This window comes from Melozone crissalis, unplaced genomic scaffold (genome assembly GCF_028551555.1).
Source record: "Melozone crissalis strain CALT ecotype California unplaced genomic scaffold, PUWL_Pcris_2 ptg000005l_1, whole genome shotgun sequence".
Classification (NCBI taxonomy): domain Eukaryota; kingdom Metazoa; phylum Chordata; class Aves; order Passeriformes; family Passerellidae; genus Melozone; species Melozone crissalis.
Window position 1 is genome coordinate 41,099,955 of NW_026535783.1, and position 17,880 is coordinate 41,117,834.

Here is a 17,880-nt window from a genome sequence, read left to right on the forward strand (position 1 = left end):
AACAAGAAGCTCAAACATACCTCCTGGTTTGAGGTATAGGTTAGGGAGAAAAAAATAAAACCACTTTCAAAGAATATGACAGGTCTGAAAACCAAAATATGTGAGAAATCAGAAGCTTTGTTTCCCAAGCAGCAGATGCCAGCAATGCACTGCAAAATGAGAGAGCCTTCCAGATGGGGACAAAGAATGACAAATAGTCATAATAGCTGCTATTAGTTAGGAATGTGAAAATAATTGTTGTATGTATTCTGCTGCATGATAATGCAGTTGTCACAGAATATAAATCAAGTTTCAGGAAGTAAATTATATTAGTTCTTCATTTTCCTTTTAAAAATTGTTTGAAATTTAATAAATGAGAGCCAACCAATTTAAAAAAAACCAGTAGTATTTAGCACAAATCAAACTGCATCTGTCAAGCTTACTAGTGAATTACACAAAACAAATAAGAAAATACTTTTTCCATTCTGTATGTCTTTATGTCAGGAAAACAATTTTATGAAGGTTCAAATAGAGAAGAGGATTTCCACAGTCCTGTTTGAAGGTCCTGTGTGTTGTCATGGAAAAATGGCCACAGAGAAGTCCACACAAACAAGACAGAAAGACAAAGTATGCTGTTGTAATGTCATCTTTTTATAATCAGAATCTACTGCAGAACATGGTTTTAAGAGTCAATTTAACATCTGTAACCCAGACAGCTGGAAACTCATTGGAGGGAGAAGCAGTAAACAGATAAGACAGGAGTGTTCAGTAGTGCCTTAAAATGTGGAATTTGGTCAGAAAAAAAGGCCAAAGCGTATTAAAAATCTATTCGTTTTTATTCCTTGCCTGCAATGATGACAGTAACAGTTGTTTTAATGATTCTGAGAACAAAAGCACTTTGTTCTATATATGCATAGACAACAATAGAATTTCTGTACATGTACATATTTGAATCCAACACAGCCACAGTAAGTATCACAATTTATGACAGAGAGCTAAACTCTATGGGTCAAAATGGAAACAATTTGACTTCCATTTATACAAAAAGTTTCTCTAGTCGAAATCCGCAAAAGATACTCAAAGCAGGCCTAGAACAACCTTAAAGGAAAAGCTGGATGAAGCAGAATTCTAAGGCTTCTTGCAGAAAAGCAGAACTCAAATGCTTCTTGCAGATGTTTTTCCTCTATAAGAGTGCAGCCCTTTAATAATGAAAGCTGTATGAAATTTTCCTACCGTTTTTATTGCATTATAATGGAAAGGGAAGTAAACAAGTTACCAAAGTTGCATTCTTCACCAAGTTCTCGGCCAAACTTCAGCATTGCATCTGCCAGCAAGGCTTCTGCCTGAGGATAGCCCGGTCCCTTTTCCTGGCCTCGAATTTTTGACATAGTGTTGATCATGCTGAGTTTAGCTCTGGAAGCTGAAGAAGGCAAGAGACAGAGGTTACAAGCATGCAATCATTTACCTACACAGGCATAAATCCATTCTTGTGTTTAAGTTTATCTGAGCAACTTAAAACCTATTTTAAAGATACTATGTAAGTTCAGGACTAAGCCCTGTTTTTCATAAATTATTTTTAGAGCAAAGGAATGAAATATTGTTGGTCAATAATGTTTTTATTTTTCTGGCAGATTAGAGAGGAGTCTCTGCCCTGAACTTCTAAGACAAAGCTTCCCTTGAAATGACTTGGACAGAAGAAAGCCCAGGAACACTCCCAAAATAGCATGTTTGACCTGTAACAGAGAAGAAAATCTTTACAATATCTCCAGATTAATCTTAATCTTAAAATCCCTAGGTACCAGATGGATACCAGATTGAGCCAGCCTTACCCCTCAAGGAAAAGTCCAGACTAGTTACACTGAAGATTAAACTGTGGTACCCCCCATTTTTTAAATGTTTGAAAATTTTTTTGTTGTGAACATTAAGGAAAGCCTATATCTCCAAACATTATATGCAGCAACCTTTCCAACACTTTTTGCTTTTTATGGGCATTTAGGGAAATTCCTACTTCAATACGGTTTTCAGCTGTACTTCATCTTGCATTTTATTTCAGACACACACCTGAAGAACAAATATTAAATGACACAACACAAATATTGTAATTGATGGAAACAAAGACAGCAAATATAAAAGAATTAATTTGTTTGCTGCTGTGCTCTAGTGAATTTTTGCATGTGAATGGCCTGAAGAGAGTGAATTGGTTAATGCCACTAGACTTCAAATTTGTCCAGCTAAATCCTACTGCCAGCAATGCAGACTCAGAGCATGTTCCTAATCTACATTACTATGTGTGCTACTGGAGGGCAGCTATGAATTCTACCATTCTACCTTCCCCCTTGCAAACACTTGACTTTGTAAGGTGCTCTTAAAATTAGTTTTCCTGTCAACAAAACATTATTAGTTCACACTGTTCTGTGCCGATTTCATTAGTCAAAACTCAGCCTTGCACAAGTCACTTCAGCAAAATGAAATATTAGCAGACTGGAGTCAACAAATGTTTTTCATATATTTATTGCTAAAAGTGGATTTCAAAAGAGAGATCTGGTTGCGGAGTATGTTTCACTTTTCAGCCTTTGTATCTGTTCACACAGATACAGACATGGAAACACACAAAGGAAACTCAGGCAAGTCTTACAGTACTTATTTTCCCTGAAAACCAGGTATGAAAGGGCAACGTATTTTTAACATTTAGTAATTATGGTTTTTTTAGTTTTCCCACTACCCTTGTGTGCCATCAGATTATGTTTTTCAACATCTGAATTTCTTCATGCCTTCTGTTTCTACGCACTACAGAACTACCGTCAGCAGACTTGCTGACTGTTCAATATAAGAAACTGCATTTTAATGAAGTTAAATGTCATTGAAATGATGGTGGCAATAAGAAAATACAGAAGCACAAAAGAAAAAAAGGCACAAACAAAATCAGTCAGAAGAATGGAGGCAGCAAGCTGAATTAAATCACGAGCAAATGGAGTATTTTCATAAATTAAAGAAAGAAATATAAGAAGGAATATGAAAAAATGAAGTGGCTATATTTTGGACAGCAAGGTAAGAGTAGAAAGCAAAAGTTAGACAATGATGCATACTTCTTTAATTGATGTTTCAAAACACCACAGACCAGCTGATCTGTAGTATCACAGTACTATGTTATCCAAGTGTTTTCCAGGTACATGTTATTTATCAAGGAATGTATTCTACAACTCAACTCCTCTTCTTGCTTCCAAACCCAGGCAAACTTTTAATTTTCTTTAAAATATTGCTGTTAAAGGAGGTTTTTTTCCTATTTGTGGCTTGTTTTGTTGTCTTTTTTTTATTTTTTAAATTAAATTCCCTCCCTTTTCCCAATGTAATATTCCTAATTTTTATGAAAATGGGCAAGCAAATGGGAAATACTAGAAAATGGCATGACCCATGTAAAAGGTAATACAGTTGTAGGGAGGATTTAAAAGAGAAAAAAATTTATTTTATTGAAAAAATAAGTTACAATTCTTCTCATTATAGGGAGCCCTTTTGCAACTGACATAAAACAATCTAAGACCAAGTGAGTGCTGAAAAGGTTTAGTTCTCCTTTCCTCTTACCTGTGGAATGAACAAAATTATCTCATTATATAGGGATGAAAGTGAATCTTCCCCCGCCTTTTACAATGTTAATTTTTTGATTCTACTTGCATGTGCCACAAGAAGACAAAGGGATATGCAGCTAGACTATGGAAACTATTCATTCATTCATCACTGCAAATTTAAAACTGCCTGAAGTGCCTGAAATCACACTCATAGCTACCTGCAGAAATTTTGCTCTCAGCTTTTATTGTGTGCCTGTTTCACAATTCACAGCAACCATAACCACTCAGATGTGTCAAGAAGGCAGTCAGAGAAGCACTAAACAGCCAAAGCTTATTATTCAGTCTACACAGTGTTGCTTAACAGCAATTTGACAGCAGTTAACCATTTTATCACTATCCCCATAATGTTTGCCAATCCTGTTGCTTTTCCTGCAGAGTACATTACAATGAGTAATGAAGCTGTGGACTCAAGTCATAAACAGAATTTCATCTGCTGACATAGAAACTGTTCTAGTCATCATTATTTTCTACCTAGAATTTCTTGAACTTGTAAATTCCATTCCTCCTTTTTTTTTTTTCAATCCACTGTCAGCATTATCAAAATTATATCTTCTCTTCTGTGGCCAAACATAAAAAAATCACCAATTAATCTGTAGCAGCAATAGCCCTTCAGCATACCACACTGGAACTGAAACGTTTCACAGTAGTTCAAATTTATTTCTAGCTACTAGGAATAAAATTTCTCAGTGTAAATGTGTGAATTTTTTCTGTAGTTCCATGAAACTCTGAGATACTTAGGGTAGACAGAAGACCTAATTTTACCTTCAGGGAAGTGGTCCCAGAACCAGCCTGACAGAGTTTGGGAAGTGTTTGTACAACACTCTCAGGCATATTCCTTGAGGGTCCTTTCCCACTCTGCATATTCTGTGATTTATCACAGGCTAACTCCATTGACATTAACAGTGATGCTGGCATTGACTTACACTAGTATTAAAACACTTTTGTTCCTAGATCACTACAGAAATATCTGTAATATTCAATATAATTGTTTCCTTGTTTATTGCAGGTCCAGATCACCCCTTCCTGTAAGAAACCCCTGGCAAAAGAGGAACACGTAGTTCTGCATCACCCCAATTGAACCTGATCTTTCATCTCCCTATGGAAAAGACTCATTGGTTTCTATTTTGAGGGTTCAAATTAGACATGTCTGGTAACACTTGATTTTCTGTCCTTTCCTCCAGTATGACATCAACAGCTATTTTGCACCATCCCTTTTCTGTAACAAGGATAGGAATTGCCAGAGGACCAGAGGAAAAGTGGTACCTCTTCTTGTGCCATCAAGAAAGTTGCTTTGGAACTTTGCTTTTCTATGGTCTGCAAGGACTGCCCGCTCTTTTTCCTTCACATGGCAAATGACTGGGAAGGTAAAGGCAAGGGCTGCCTCCTGCAGAAAGGAAAGGGTTCCCACCCTGCCTCCCCTGATCCCCAGGTGTGCGCTGTGCCGATGCCAGGGCTGCAGCTGCCCCATGCACAGATCTGTGTCAATGCCAGGGCTGCAGCTGCCCCATGCACAGAGCTGTGCCGATGCCAGGGCTGCAGCTGTCCCTACACAGATCTGTGTCAATGCCAGGGCTGCAGCTGCCCCATGCACAGAGCTGTGCCGATGCCAGGGCTGCAGCTGCCCCTGCACAGATCTGTGTCAATGCCAGGGCTGCAGCTGCCCCATGCACAGAGCTGTGCCGATGCCAGGGCTGCAGCTGTCCCTACACAGATCTGTGTCAATGTCAGGGCTGCAGCTGCCCCATGCATAGAGCTGTGCCGATGCCAGGGCTGCAGCTGTCCCTACACAGATCTGTGTCAATGTCAGGGCTGCAGCTGCCCCATGCACAGAGCTGTGCCGATGCCAGGGCTGCAGCTGCCCCTGCACAGATCTGTGTCAATGCCAGGGCTGCAGCTGCCCCATGCACAGAGCTGTGCCGATGCCAGGGCTGCAGCTGCCCCTGCACAGATCTGTGTCAATGCCAGGGCTGCAGCTGCCCCATGCACAGAGCTGTGCCGATGCCAGGGCTGCAGCTGCCCCTGCACAGATCTGTGTCAATGCCAGGGCTGCAGCTGCCCCATGCACAGAGCTGTGCCGATGCCAGGGCTGCAGCTGCCCCATGCACAGATCTGTGTCAATGTCAGGGCTGCAGCTGCCCCATGCACAGAGCTGTGCCGATGCCAGGGCTGCAGCTGTCCCTACACAGATCTGTGTCAATGCCAGGGCTGCAGCTGCCCCATGCACAGAGCTGTGCCGATGCCAGGGCTGCAGCTGCCCCTGCACAGAGCTGTGCCGATGCCAGGGCTGCAGCTGCCCCTGCACAGATCTGTGTCAATGCCAGGGCTGCAGCTGCCCCATGCATAGAGCTGTGCCGATGCCAGGGCTGCAGCTGCCCCTGCACAGAGCTGTGCCGATGCCAGGGCTGCAGCTGCCCCAGCTGCCCCTGCCCTGCTGCCCTGGGCAGCCACAGTCATCACCAGCTTCGGGGCAGGCCCCACACTCACAGTGCTGACACGCTGGCTCCTACAAGCCAGCACACCTGGTTCATGGGCATGTGCTGCCCACTCACCTAGAGCAAGAAGGCTCAGGAGGGAAACAAAGCCTTCCAAAGCCAGTCTCCATTCTCTCCTAACATAGAGGCTTGTACTCATCTCCGTTGTTTACTTCACCGTAACTTCACCCATTTTGTGTCAACCTTAATTGCACCAGTGGGGATGAGATCTGTCAGACTTTATACCGGTAAAAAAAAGTGTTTTCAAGAAGTGGTGCAAAACTGTAAAATTGTGAAATTAGGTTACCTGGATTTGGCTGAAGATACTCTATTGTCTTTGCCATTATTTCCACAACTGCCCTGCTGGTAACATCCACTTTCTAGAGGACAGAGGGTTAAACAAAAAGAAAAATGGAAGTTAGACGAAAGGAAGAAGTTTTTCTCTCATTTTGTTCTTATAGATTTTTTAAACTCTTCTTATAATTTTATTTTTATGTTCTTCAGAACAGCCCTGGTACCAGAACAGCCCTGGAACCAGAACCTGGAACCAGGTGGTAATACCTGGAAAACTACTAAAGTATGAGTCTACCATTTCAGTTTATAGCAGGTCCATGCTCAAGTAAGGCCATTAGTACAGAGTAACTCAGAATGGGTTAAGAATTTGATATGTTGTACAGTTATTGATACATTTGATGCATTTGATTACTGTACAGGGCTAATTCTTTATATCACCATGGGAACAATTCACAATAGGGAAAATTTCTTGAACAGTCACAGACAGCTTTTTGGAGAGCTGTCTATCTTTGATCCCCTAAAAACTGGCAAAATGAGAGGAAAGCAGAAGTCACTCAAAACCAACCACTAACAATAAAATGTGCTGTATACGTCTTCCAGAGCAACATCTGATAAAACTGGGGTAAGGAAGACTAGATATCACTCAGTTCCCAGCTTCAAGAAACCTATCAGCATGAATGCACTGACCATTTATTTCTCCCTGGCTGATTCTCATATTTAGAATTTTAAAAAACTTAAAGCTGAATAGCATTACTTTCTTCTACATTCTTTTATAGTAAGAAGTCTTCCTTTCTTAGGAAGCAGCCCCTGTCCAGATCCTAGACGGAATGTAGCAAAGTACACAACTATTCTTACTCTCAGAATCAGACCTCAGAGAAAAAATGCTGCTTTGGCAGATTGGGGGATCCCCATAATGTCCTACACTCTGTATTTATGAGGCCACATTGCATTTCTCTGCAGGGTAGCTTGTGTCCCACAGAGTGAACTCCTTTATCATAATGGCAAGTTCCTATTTTAAAAAAGAACACCTGAGATAGGTTGGTTGCATCGTGCTGACATCATGTCCTTCCTGTTTCCTGTTGCCATTGCCATCTGTCGGGTCCTGCTCTATCCTTTACACCAAGAAGCAGGAGAGGTCTGCCAGGCATAGGTGAATAAATAGCTGAACTGCCTGGCAGGGAACTCAGAAATGGCCAGGAGGCTGCAGAGGGTGGTGGGGGCAAGGGAACAGAAGGCCAGGGACATGCAGAGGATCATGTCCACTACCTGCAGAAAAGCTGGCAGTGGACACAGGGCCGGTGGGCAGCATGGGGGCAACTGATGGATTTGCTCCATAACTTCCACAGCTTTCAGTGCTCCTGTCTCCGGGGCTGCCAACCCATCCTGCCCACAAGCATGATGTGGGACCCACACCTGGCTGTTGCAATGTCCAAGTTATCCCAGTTTTCTGAGCCCTTGTTAACATTTTCTGATAGGAATGCCTATACTGGTTACCCACTTAAACAGAAGCTGAGAGGAAGAAACCAGGTCTGTGCTTTCTTAGTAAGAAGTACAAAGTGTATGCCCTTTATTTTCCATCCAAGATTTTTTCTCCACATCATTATACAAATGTACAGATAAACAGCTTATTTTTCGCTTAATCAGAGTTACATATCAGATACATAAGTTACAAATCTCCTAGCACAAGTTTTTATTACAAGATATGATAGTACCTTTGAAAGCTGAAGCCTGAAAAAATGCTGCCCCTACTGATCCTTTCAGGCGAAATACTATAACTGCCACACACAGCTGTGGACTTTTTTCTTTTTTTTTCCCCTCCACTGAGACACTCAGTGCTATCAGTGCCAGCCTCACCAAACAGCCTGTTAGAGGGTTCTTCCCCATGTACCTGAAGCACATTGCCAGTGGGGGCTGCCTAGCAGGACCCCTGAACCTGTGAATGAATACCCCCGTGCCATGGCCATGCCTAGAGCCTTGAATTACCAGCTAGGAATTACCAGCACCCTTCCCCACTGAAGTGGCTGTCTTGTAGACTGACTCCATTTCCAGAGATCCTCTACAGAGGTTTAAATGCAGCTAATTTGTAGATGACTTCAGTCCCAGTCTCTGAATGAAGAATTTGCATTATAGAGTGCCACACATTATGTATCCCTTGGTTAGAAAACAAAAATAAATAGAAAACTGACAACAAGCTAAGTGTTTCAAAATTCTCTGAGTGATTCCAGGACTGAAACCTTTCAAATTCCTGTCCTAGAAAGAAAAATGCATGGTAATAATGAATATATGCTGTTCTTTGACTTACCCTTTCCATTTCTTTGAAATCATCATCTAGTTTTGTTCCTTCCGCACCTCCTACTTTTTCACTCACTTTCTGCAATTAAAAAAAAGAACAACAGATTCAGCAACAACTGAGAAAAATTCAGCTACAATATTTCCTTGTAGAAATGCTAGAGGTCTTTTTTCTGTTAAGTCAGTACAACAGTAAAACTTATTACTCCTTCTGAAAAATTTATTTCCAACACACTCTAAAGTGAAACATTCAGAAATAACGTATTACTGCTTAAGCCTCAGAGATCCAGTCTTTGACCAAGGATAGAAGCCACACCTAAGCACAAAGCACAAAGTGGCTCCAGCCATCCAGAAAGCAAGATGCACCCATGCCTGAGAACTTTCCGATATTGATTCACCCTGAAGCACATCATCAGTAAAAATCAAGAGTTTATATATAAACTTGATAGACAGAGAGACAGATAGGGAGATTGATTTAAAAACCCCCTATATTCATTCCATGAAAGAGCCCAAGTATTATGTTATACATAAAATACACAACTCACTTATCTAGGTAGAAAGAAATAAAGGGAACTCTGTTAGTATAACTTTAGCAAATGCTCTGGTTTTTTTATAAAATATTAAGTTTGAAAACTAATTGGAAAATGGAATAGTGTTACTGGTTCATCTCCCTAATACAATGTAATACATTGAACTATGTTTTCTTTTACAGTCAGTAACATTGACTATAACAGACTTGAAGAGTAACTGCTCTACAGCACCATTCAAAGTGGATTTTAACAATTGCATTGTCAGTCACAAAGTCTTTTACTACTATACTTCCTCAACCAAATCAGGTGCATATGATTCAGTGAATGTATTAATCTTTCACTAGGATGGTATCTGTCATAAGAAATTAATCACTATATAAGTTATTAATTACTGATTTCAGTAAAGTGATTCCAATAATAAACAAGAAGAAAGAAAATAACTATTTCACTTTTCCCCTTTTGAAAGGTCTATTTCCCTTATTTTATTTTTTTAGTATAAAGAGGAGGAATACCCACAGTCACTCACATGCCATTAGTAAAATCCAGACATCTGTATGATTTTAAATTCACTTCAGTTCACTACAACAAAGCTGCAAGTGCATCATGGCCAAGCACTTACTAATGCAGGCTGTAATTATCTGTGCAATAGGAAATAGCTATCAGCTCTGTTTGTTTTCTGTCAGCATCTCATAAATTAGTAGCCAAAATGATGCATTAATGAAACAACAATATTATGACAAAAACAAGGAACTGTATTTCCCAGTATTTCCTGTACAAAAGAGATGTGCAAAACCATACAGACAGCCTCTTATCAATAATCTGAATATGAATGAATTTGTGTGGTCTGTATTACTAAACTTGTGATCTACAGAGATAAGTGAAGTGCCACAAAAGAATCAAACACAGTACTGTGTTTGGAGTAGTGGACAAGGGATAGTTTCAGTTTTAAAATATTTATTAATTAGTTTCATAAATGAATCTTCTGCAAATGGATATCCTACTACAGATAATATGGCTAAATCTGCACAGAAGCTTCCTACTATAAAGATTTCACATCCCAGAAAATAACAGTATGCTTCTATGCTAGCACTTAAATATTTAAAATAGATTTTTCATATCTGTAGTTCAACTCCAAAGCAACAAAGTACTCAAAAGGAATTAATCTCCCAGCCCTTTTGGGCTGTAGCTCTACATTTCATCATTTTGAAATATTTTCATGGTTGATGAGGATTTGCAAAGACGTGTCTTTTCATTCCCACAGATGCCCTAAATATCCTAATTCACATCTATCAACCAGAGCAATTGTTCCTTTCTTTCACATTCATCACTACTCCAGCTGAGAATTGTATGACACTCTTAAAAGCACAGCCCAGCAGTCTTCTGGAGTGGTCACTGAATAGTCAAAAATGCAGGTCACCCCTCTCTTCTAGACTTCCTTTCAGTTTTTGCTTACCTTGTCAATATTAGGCTCGCAGTTACCATCCAGAGTCACCCATTTAGGGTAGCTAAAAACACTATGTGCTAAGCAGAAAATTAATTTGTAAAGCTCTGTGACAAGTACTGTTGCAAATGGGTGAGTCAAAGGAGAGAGAGAAATATGAGCTGTTAAGTCTACAGCCCTTCTGGGGCTGGGAGTGTCTTCTCTCAGGGTAGTTACATCACATACCCTCAAGGAACCGTGCTCAACTCCATTGTGCAGAAAAACCTCTGCTTTGGAGAAGCACTGACAGACCTCAGGAAAAAAACAGCTGAACCAAAATCCCACTTAAAATGTAAGTACTGTTTGGTTTTGATTTTTTTTAATTTTTCCTTGAAGACCACAGTTACTCAAGCAGTCAGAGATGAGAACTCTAATTAAGAATTCAGATTTAAGGATAAAATAAAACCCTCAACAGTTCTTTCCCCTTGGGTCAGAAGGGGATAATCTGCTCAAAAGAGGGTACCACACCTCCTTTTCAAGGCCAAAATCAGAAGATGTCAGGTAGGACCTTTGAGCCTGAGAAAGGCATTTGCAATAGGGCCCACATCTATGCCACTGTAGTACTATTGACTAAATTTGGAGATATTTTTCAGCCTGTTTATATTCATCCTCCAAATCAATTGTTAAAGCATTTCACTCAGACTACCACTCCATCAGTATCTAAGTTTGTCAGATCTGATTATCATGGGTCACGAAGCCATGCCAGCTTCCATCAGCTCAGGATCTGCTCTCATGCCAAAGATTTAAGAAGCTCTCAGGAACACCGTCAGCGAACAGCTACAGCTACCCAGAAACTGAAAGGCTCCCTGGCCATGTCATTTTAAGGCATCAACATTTAGATTCTTTCTTTACAACAGATATAAAATTGGGCTTTTTAAAGGAACAAGGAGATATCCTGAAAACATTTCTATAAATCAAGAATATACAGACTACTTCTACCCCTAATAATGTCATGTTTTACTGTTGGTATCTTCATGCTTTATTTGACTGAAAACCAGTGCTATACAGTCTCTTGGAGTAAATTCCAATTTTATAACAATCATATTTCCACCCAGGCAGAATATGAATTTGACATCTTCTGATCAGAATGGTTTCAGTAGGAACAAAAAAATTGGTATGACTCTTACACTTAGGAGAAAAAATAAACTTTTTTTTCCCTGGCAGTTAAAATTAAGAACACAGATTTTGGTAAATGTTCACAGAGCTGGAACATAAGCCACAGTAACAGGAATGAGGTTTGGTAGATGGATTTCATGTGAAACAATAAAACTTGTTAAGTCATAGTTATGAAGCCATTTGTTCCATTTTTCATGCATTTGTGCAAATAACCCTTTTTTTCTTTTCTGATGTATTGCTGTGTTATGATGCCATATGTCAAGGGATAAAAGAGTGCTTGAACAGTCACTATGAATATCTTGAAAATTCCAGTAAACTTTTATAGAATACAGGGATGATCACTTAATAGCTCATGCAGCAGTCCTCTAAAGGTCTTTGATGCTGTCATCTCTCACTATTCACAAAATATTAATATAAATCAAACATGCATTATACAACTATTCCAGGACACTGAATTGTACCAAGGTTCTGAACAATTCACAGGTCAAAGGCCCGCTACCAGAAAATCCTGAAGACTATGACATGACACTACCTAAACTTGAAAATGCAGTGACCTGCATTAAACTACCCTCTAGGAACCTGAGTTTGCAGCTCAACTATTTTAATGACATACCAGTTTGGCAGCAAACAGGTAGGTAGCAGCTTTGTCTCGATACAGGAGGAGGAAAGCAGTTTAAAATAGATTACCAACACAATACACTGCATTTCCATGTGATGCAAACTGAATGCCCTGTTCACAAAGTGGTCATACCACAGTACCACTGAAAAGTAAGTCTCCTTATTCCATGCATTTCTAACTCCAAATAGGTATCCACGGCACAATTTTCTATTCCTCAAAGGAAGGCTGTTGACAGCAGAGTTCTATCAAATTGTCACACAGTGGACAGACTGGTAGAAAGAAAATTTTTATTAATATGAAAGCTATGGGAGAAAGATTATTAAATGAAGCTTACAAATTCACAATGGAAAAAGAAAATGCCCTCTGTAGTTCATGCTCATCAAGTTCAAGTCACCCTATTGATTTCTCATTCCTGATTGCTCAGTATTTCTTCCACAGGTTTCTACAGTTCTTCCATGCTGTTTTTGCCATTTTGAGTTTTTTCTTTCACAATAAGGAAGCACAATGACAGAATTATCTTCAGGTTTGTTAAAAATTTTCAGATCAGCTTTAAAATGCTGTGATGCTTTGTAAGCTTTTCAAAGACAAGGAAGAAGTACACATTTCAATGGAAGAAGTCTGTCTATATATGGTGATGGTTTTCCAACACTTCAGGCTTTTCAGGAGAAAGTATTTGAAAAGAAACATATTTATTTTTAAAAAAGCACAGTCTTCTAACCAAGACTTTTTTTTTTTTTTAAATTCTGTCCACACACTAGAGTAAGAAAAAAACTGCCACCTGCAGGCTAATTTTTGTGTCTGGCAGATCCTGCACTGTTTGGCATTTATGGTATCAGAATTTACTACCACAGAAATCAAGTGACATCTGAAATTTAGATTAATGATCATGGCCCTGGTTCTCTGTGGATTATGAAACATCTCATGGCACATTCTCAGCAATAACAGTCAGCAAGAGAGGAGCTCTTCTGCTTATTCAGATAAATTAGAATAGGAAACCCACTACAAAAGTATATGTAAATTAGCTGCATTTTAGACTTCTTCTTTTTCAATTGGCACCAATATATAGAATAAAAAACGACTTTTCCCGATCAGTATGGAGATACTTTATCTCAGAAACATTAAGAGGCCATAGAAAACATTAGTATTGATTCACAGCACTTTATCATATACTGAAAATAATTTCAGCAGATGTAGAGCAATCTCACTCAATTTTTCCAGAATAACCATCTAGATAAGGCAGTCCTCATTTACAAGCCAAATGACCCAGTATCATGAGTTTTGGAAGGCTTCAGGAAACTCAACAAATGTGATAAATCTCACAAGAAGCCAGAAGTATTTGATAAGCCTTACATTCATACTGTAGTTATTTGTTAGCAAAATTGAGCAAACCCCACCCTTCCATTAAATGCATCAGATTTCACAAGGAAAGCTTGTTACACTCAGCATTGTATTTTACATTATTTGAATTTTATTCTATTCTTCTTTTAAATATGTAAACAACTTGTGCAAAATAGAGACTGTCAATAAAAGACAACATGAGAATATAAAAAAGCCACCTTAGTTGTAAAATGAAAATAAGATCCAAATTTTACATACATTGGAGTTACAGTAATGCCCATTTACATTTAATTCGTGAATTTCTCTTCTTCAGCTGTAGAGCCACAATGGAAGGCCACCATGCCAGCTGGAGCTCAGCACCAGAAGATCCTTCCCATACGGAACTGAGGAGCATAGTGACACCACTACTATCACAGAAGCTGTAATGGGTCATGAAGTCAGTGTGAAAGAGAAAAATAAAAAAACTTACAGAACTAAGAACGTCCAGAGAACCTAATTTTTTATGTCCTGTTTCCACTGAGACTCTGATTATGCCATTAAGGCTTTGTTTTCTCCATAGCAAAATGAAGAAATGCACTTGCAAAGCACATGGGAAAATAGTTAGCATTAATTTACACCTGCTACTGCTTGCCATCAGCAGCATATCTAGCAGAAATGTTCGTGATGTATTTTAGGTAAGCATCTGCCAGACAAGCCTGAGATTATCTTTTCTTTTTCCTTTCTGTCACTCAGTAGATATATTTAATCAGGGAATAATATACTCTGTCCCCTGATGGCACTGAAATCACTTTCTTCCTGCTAGAAAATTTTTGTTTGCTGGCCTGTTCTACCACAACACCAAACCAGCCACAGGCTGGCTTGCTTTATTCACCCTTAAACGTTCCCTTGACTCTGCTGTTGGATTCAGAGTGTGAACAATAAAGTGTGCTATTCAAAGACCAGGAAGTAAACTGAGTTTTAGAAACTCAAGCAGGGAAGGCTATGACTGGATTCTAAAAGGCTTGCCTTCTTCTCTCACAAAGCATCGTCTAAATACCCTTTATATATATACACAATAGCTTGGCCTTGCTAGTCCTCACAGCTGCTAGTAGTAGGGCCCACAGCCCTGTTTATGAGTTCCACTAACAGTCTGAAGGCAGGTCAGAAAGCCAGGGAAATTGGCTCTAGATGGGACATACGTAAGACACAAGAACTGCCAGTGTGAAAGACAGGCCATTGCTAAAGCCTGTCAAGCCATGAATGAAACTCCTTGTGGGACAGGCTGTCCAGCGATGCCAGTGTGCAGCAAAAGAAAATATCTCAGCCAAACTATTTCTCCTCAAGAAGGATACACAAAGGTAAGGATCCCAACCTCCAGCATTGCCACGTGGTAAGAAAAACGCATTGTAAATCTGTCCCATGTTCTTACTCTTTTCATTTAGATTCAATCTCTTTTTTGATTTTGCATCTTCAGCCAGAGTATTCCAAGGAGAGGGACAAGGGTGGCTAGAGCAATCATTTCTTCAATCTGATCCAGCCTCTTGCTTTCAAACTTCTACCAAGGAGCATACTGCAGAATTTCCGCAACTCCAGCAATGCAGGGGCAGTCATTCACATTCAGCGCTAGTGCACCATATGAAAGTATGCCGCAAGCTTCTGCACTGACAGGAGTTACTGCAGAGACTCTGCTGCAATGCTGCTGCTGCATCACACTGGAGGCTGTCCTCTGGCAAGTGAAACACAGCAGGCTGAGGGCAGGGAAGGAACTGCTGGGGAAGCACTGGTGCAGTACTGCTCCGTGCTGTATCTCTGTAAGGGAAGTTCCTGTCCAGAGGCACCCACACCACGACAGATGAGGAAGGTACTACCCTACGGCTGACAAAAATTGAAATCAGTGTTATGCATTCCAGCGACAGAAGTGGGCTGATAGCAGAGACACTGCAATGATAACAGAATTAATTTCACAAATTTAAACTCATTACTGAAGTCTTGCCTGTTTACCAAACACACACTTCAGGAGGCTGGCTCTCTGCAAAGTTTAAGTTCAGCCAGAAATCTGGTCACAACCCCAGCACCTCTGAAGTTTAGAGTGGCCTTGGGAGCTGACAAAGAGAAGCTGGCAGAAGCTCAAAAGCTGACAGAGAGCTGAAGACAGTCAGAACACTGTGTGCTTTTTTCAACACTCTCTGTCCCCAGAAGGACACCAGTATGAGAAAAGGAAGAAATTGGTATTAAAAAGGTGGCTGTGTTAGCTGGAATACATGCCAATATCTGCTTTTTTGCAGTACAGGAAAGAAGCAGAGAATCTATTCCTACATGACATCTCTACTTCCAATGACAACAGTACTATGATTCTGTCAGTCCCTATAGTAAATCTGTGGGCAATAAAATGCCCACAAGTTTTTTACTTTTGTGCAAAGAGACCTGGATTCAGACCCACATTTCTTACATCAGCAGTGGAAGCCCTGCCCTCCACTGCACTGCCACAAAGAAAGAAGACACCTGTGCTATATTTCTGAGAGTGACAAAAAAATTTTGATAGCTGCCTGTTTTCTGATGTAAGCAGCTCATTCCACTGAGTGGTGATAAGGAAATTCTAAGAGAGGGGCAAAGTCCAAACCCACCTAAAAATTTCTGAAGTTCTCATGTCTCTTTCTTAGAAAAGTACACAGCACTGGCTTTCTTATCTGGAATGCCACCAGTTGCCAGCCCCTGACCTATCATGCTCTATTATCATGTGTAAATGGGATTTGTATTTGAAAGAGTGTACACCTTAAAATGACATATTCACTCAAACTTCCATACCTCTGTCATGTCTCTAAAGCAATCTTTAGGGCAGATGAGTGGCACATGTAGAGTATGACAATATATGGAGTGGAAAAAGAGAGGAAAAGAACACAAAACAGATATCCATTCAGTTAGCATCCTAACCCGGAGCATGTTTATGGATCATGATCCATCCTAGCTAAACTACACACATTAACATGTTTCCTTCATCCATGTAGCTTCTAAATTCAGCAGGAGCAATGATCTCTACCATCCCACTGCTTCACTTGGCACATGCATTACCACAAAGTAGACACAATCTGGGCCCAGGTGACAGGAAATTTAAATAATCCCATGGTTTGTTAAGCTATGTCACCAGACTGCTTGTCCTCACCTTTTCCATTTTAGCACAAAACTGTGTTTTCTGCAGCAGTGGTTTAAGCTGACAGCTGGGAGGCTGAGCTCATACTCACTCTTCATGAAGGATGTTTACTCTTGGCTACTGATCCAGCAGACTTACATGTGCTAGACATCAACTTTGAAAAACACTGGAGTATTTCACAGGCAGGGAAAATCAGTCATAGCAGGTAAAGAGTGCTAGGGTACAGTCTACAGCTTGCTAAAATTTCCACAATACAGAGTCCAAATATTTGATCAGCATTATGCAAGTAGTGATGAAACAATATTGATTGGTCAAGCAGACATGACTTTGTTAGGCAAATCAACAGCCCATTATTCTAGACTGTTAAAGCTTTGTAATTTTTCTCTCAATAAAAGAATGAATTAAAGTCTAGCAGAAATAAAGAGGGCATAACCTAGCCAAAAAAAAAAAGAGGAAGAGGAAGAGGAAGAGGAAGAGGAAGAGGAAGAGAGCAGGCAAAATAACAGCATGAGAAATTCACAGCAACCAAATTTAGGGCATATTTTACACCACCATATAATGTATATTAGTCCACATGCCTTCTGCTGGGTGAAAGCTAGCCTAGTCTTTAACATCTGGAAATGTGAGAATGCAGGGAACATTCAGAAGCTGCTAGAGGATAAGCGAACATGGCTCAAATATGATTCATCAATTTAGCAGCCATACAAACTCCGCCATTGTGAAGTTGCTCCTGCTACATTTGGAAAAGAGTTTGTTGGAAACTCTCACTGAATTAATTTTTATCTGTCTAAGAGAAGACATTAAAAGAAGTTTGTGAGGAAAAACCTGTCCATAATCTGTTGCTAGTACTGACGTGCATTTTATTTCTCGTTTTCCTATTGCCACTACATCTAAAAGGCAGTCTACACAGCTCAGCAAAGTGCCAGTCCAAACTATTTTCTTATGTTGCTGGCAGGCAGTGTTGATAGCTTATTAACTACGTACTTAACAAGCCAAACCCATCCAACACTTTCA

At 39.9% G+C, this 17,880-nt stretch overlaps 1 protein-coding gene across 1 annotated transcript in view; it reads right to left on the reverse strand.

Moving 5' to 3' along the window:
- Positions 1 to 17,880, reverse strand: part of SH3GL2 (SH3 domain containing GRB2 like 2, endophilin A1) — an 89,172-nt gene that overhangs the window by 10,895 nt on the left and 60,397 nt on the right. Inside the window, exons 2-4 of the mRNA XM_054281633.1 lie at positions 8,670 to 8,738; positions 6,381 to 6,453; positions 1,256 to 1,399 (exon numbers count right to left, since the gene is read on the reverse strand). Of these exons, the coding sequence (XP_054137608.1) occupies positions 1,256 to 1,399; positions 6,381 to 6,453; positions 8,670 to 8,738 (286 nt within the window). The remainder of the gene's footprint in view (positions 1 to 1,255; positions 1,400 to 6,380; positions 6,454 to 8,669; positions 8,739 to 17,880) is intronic.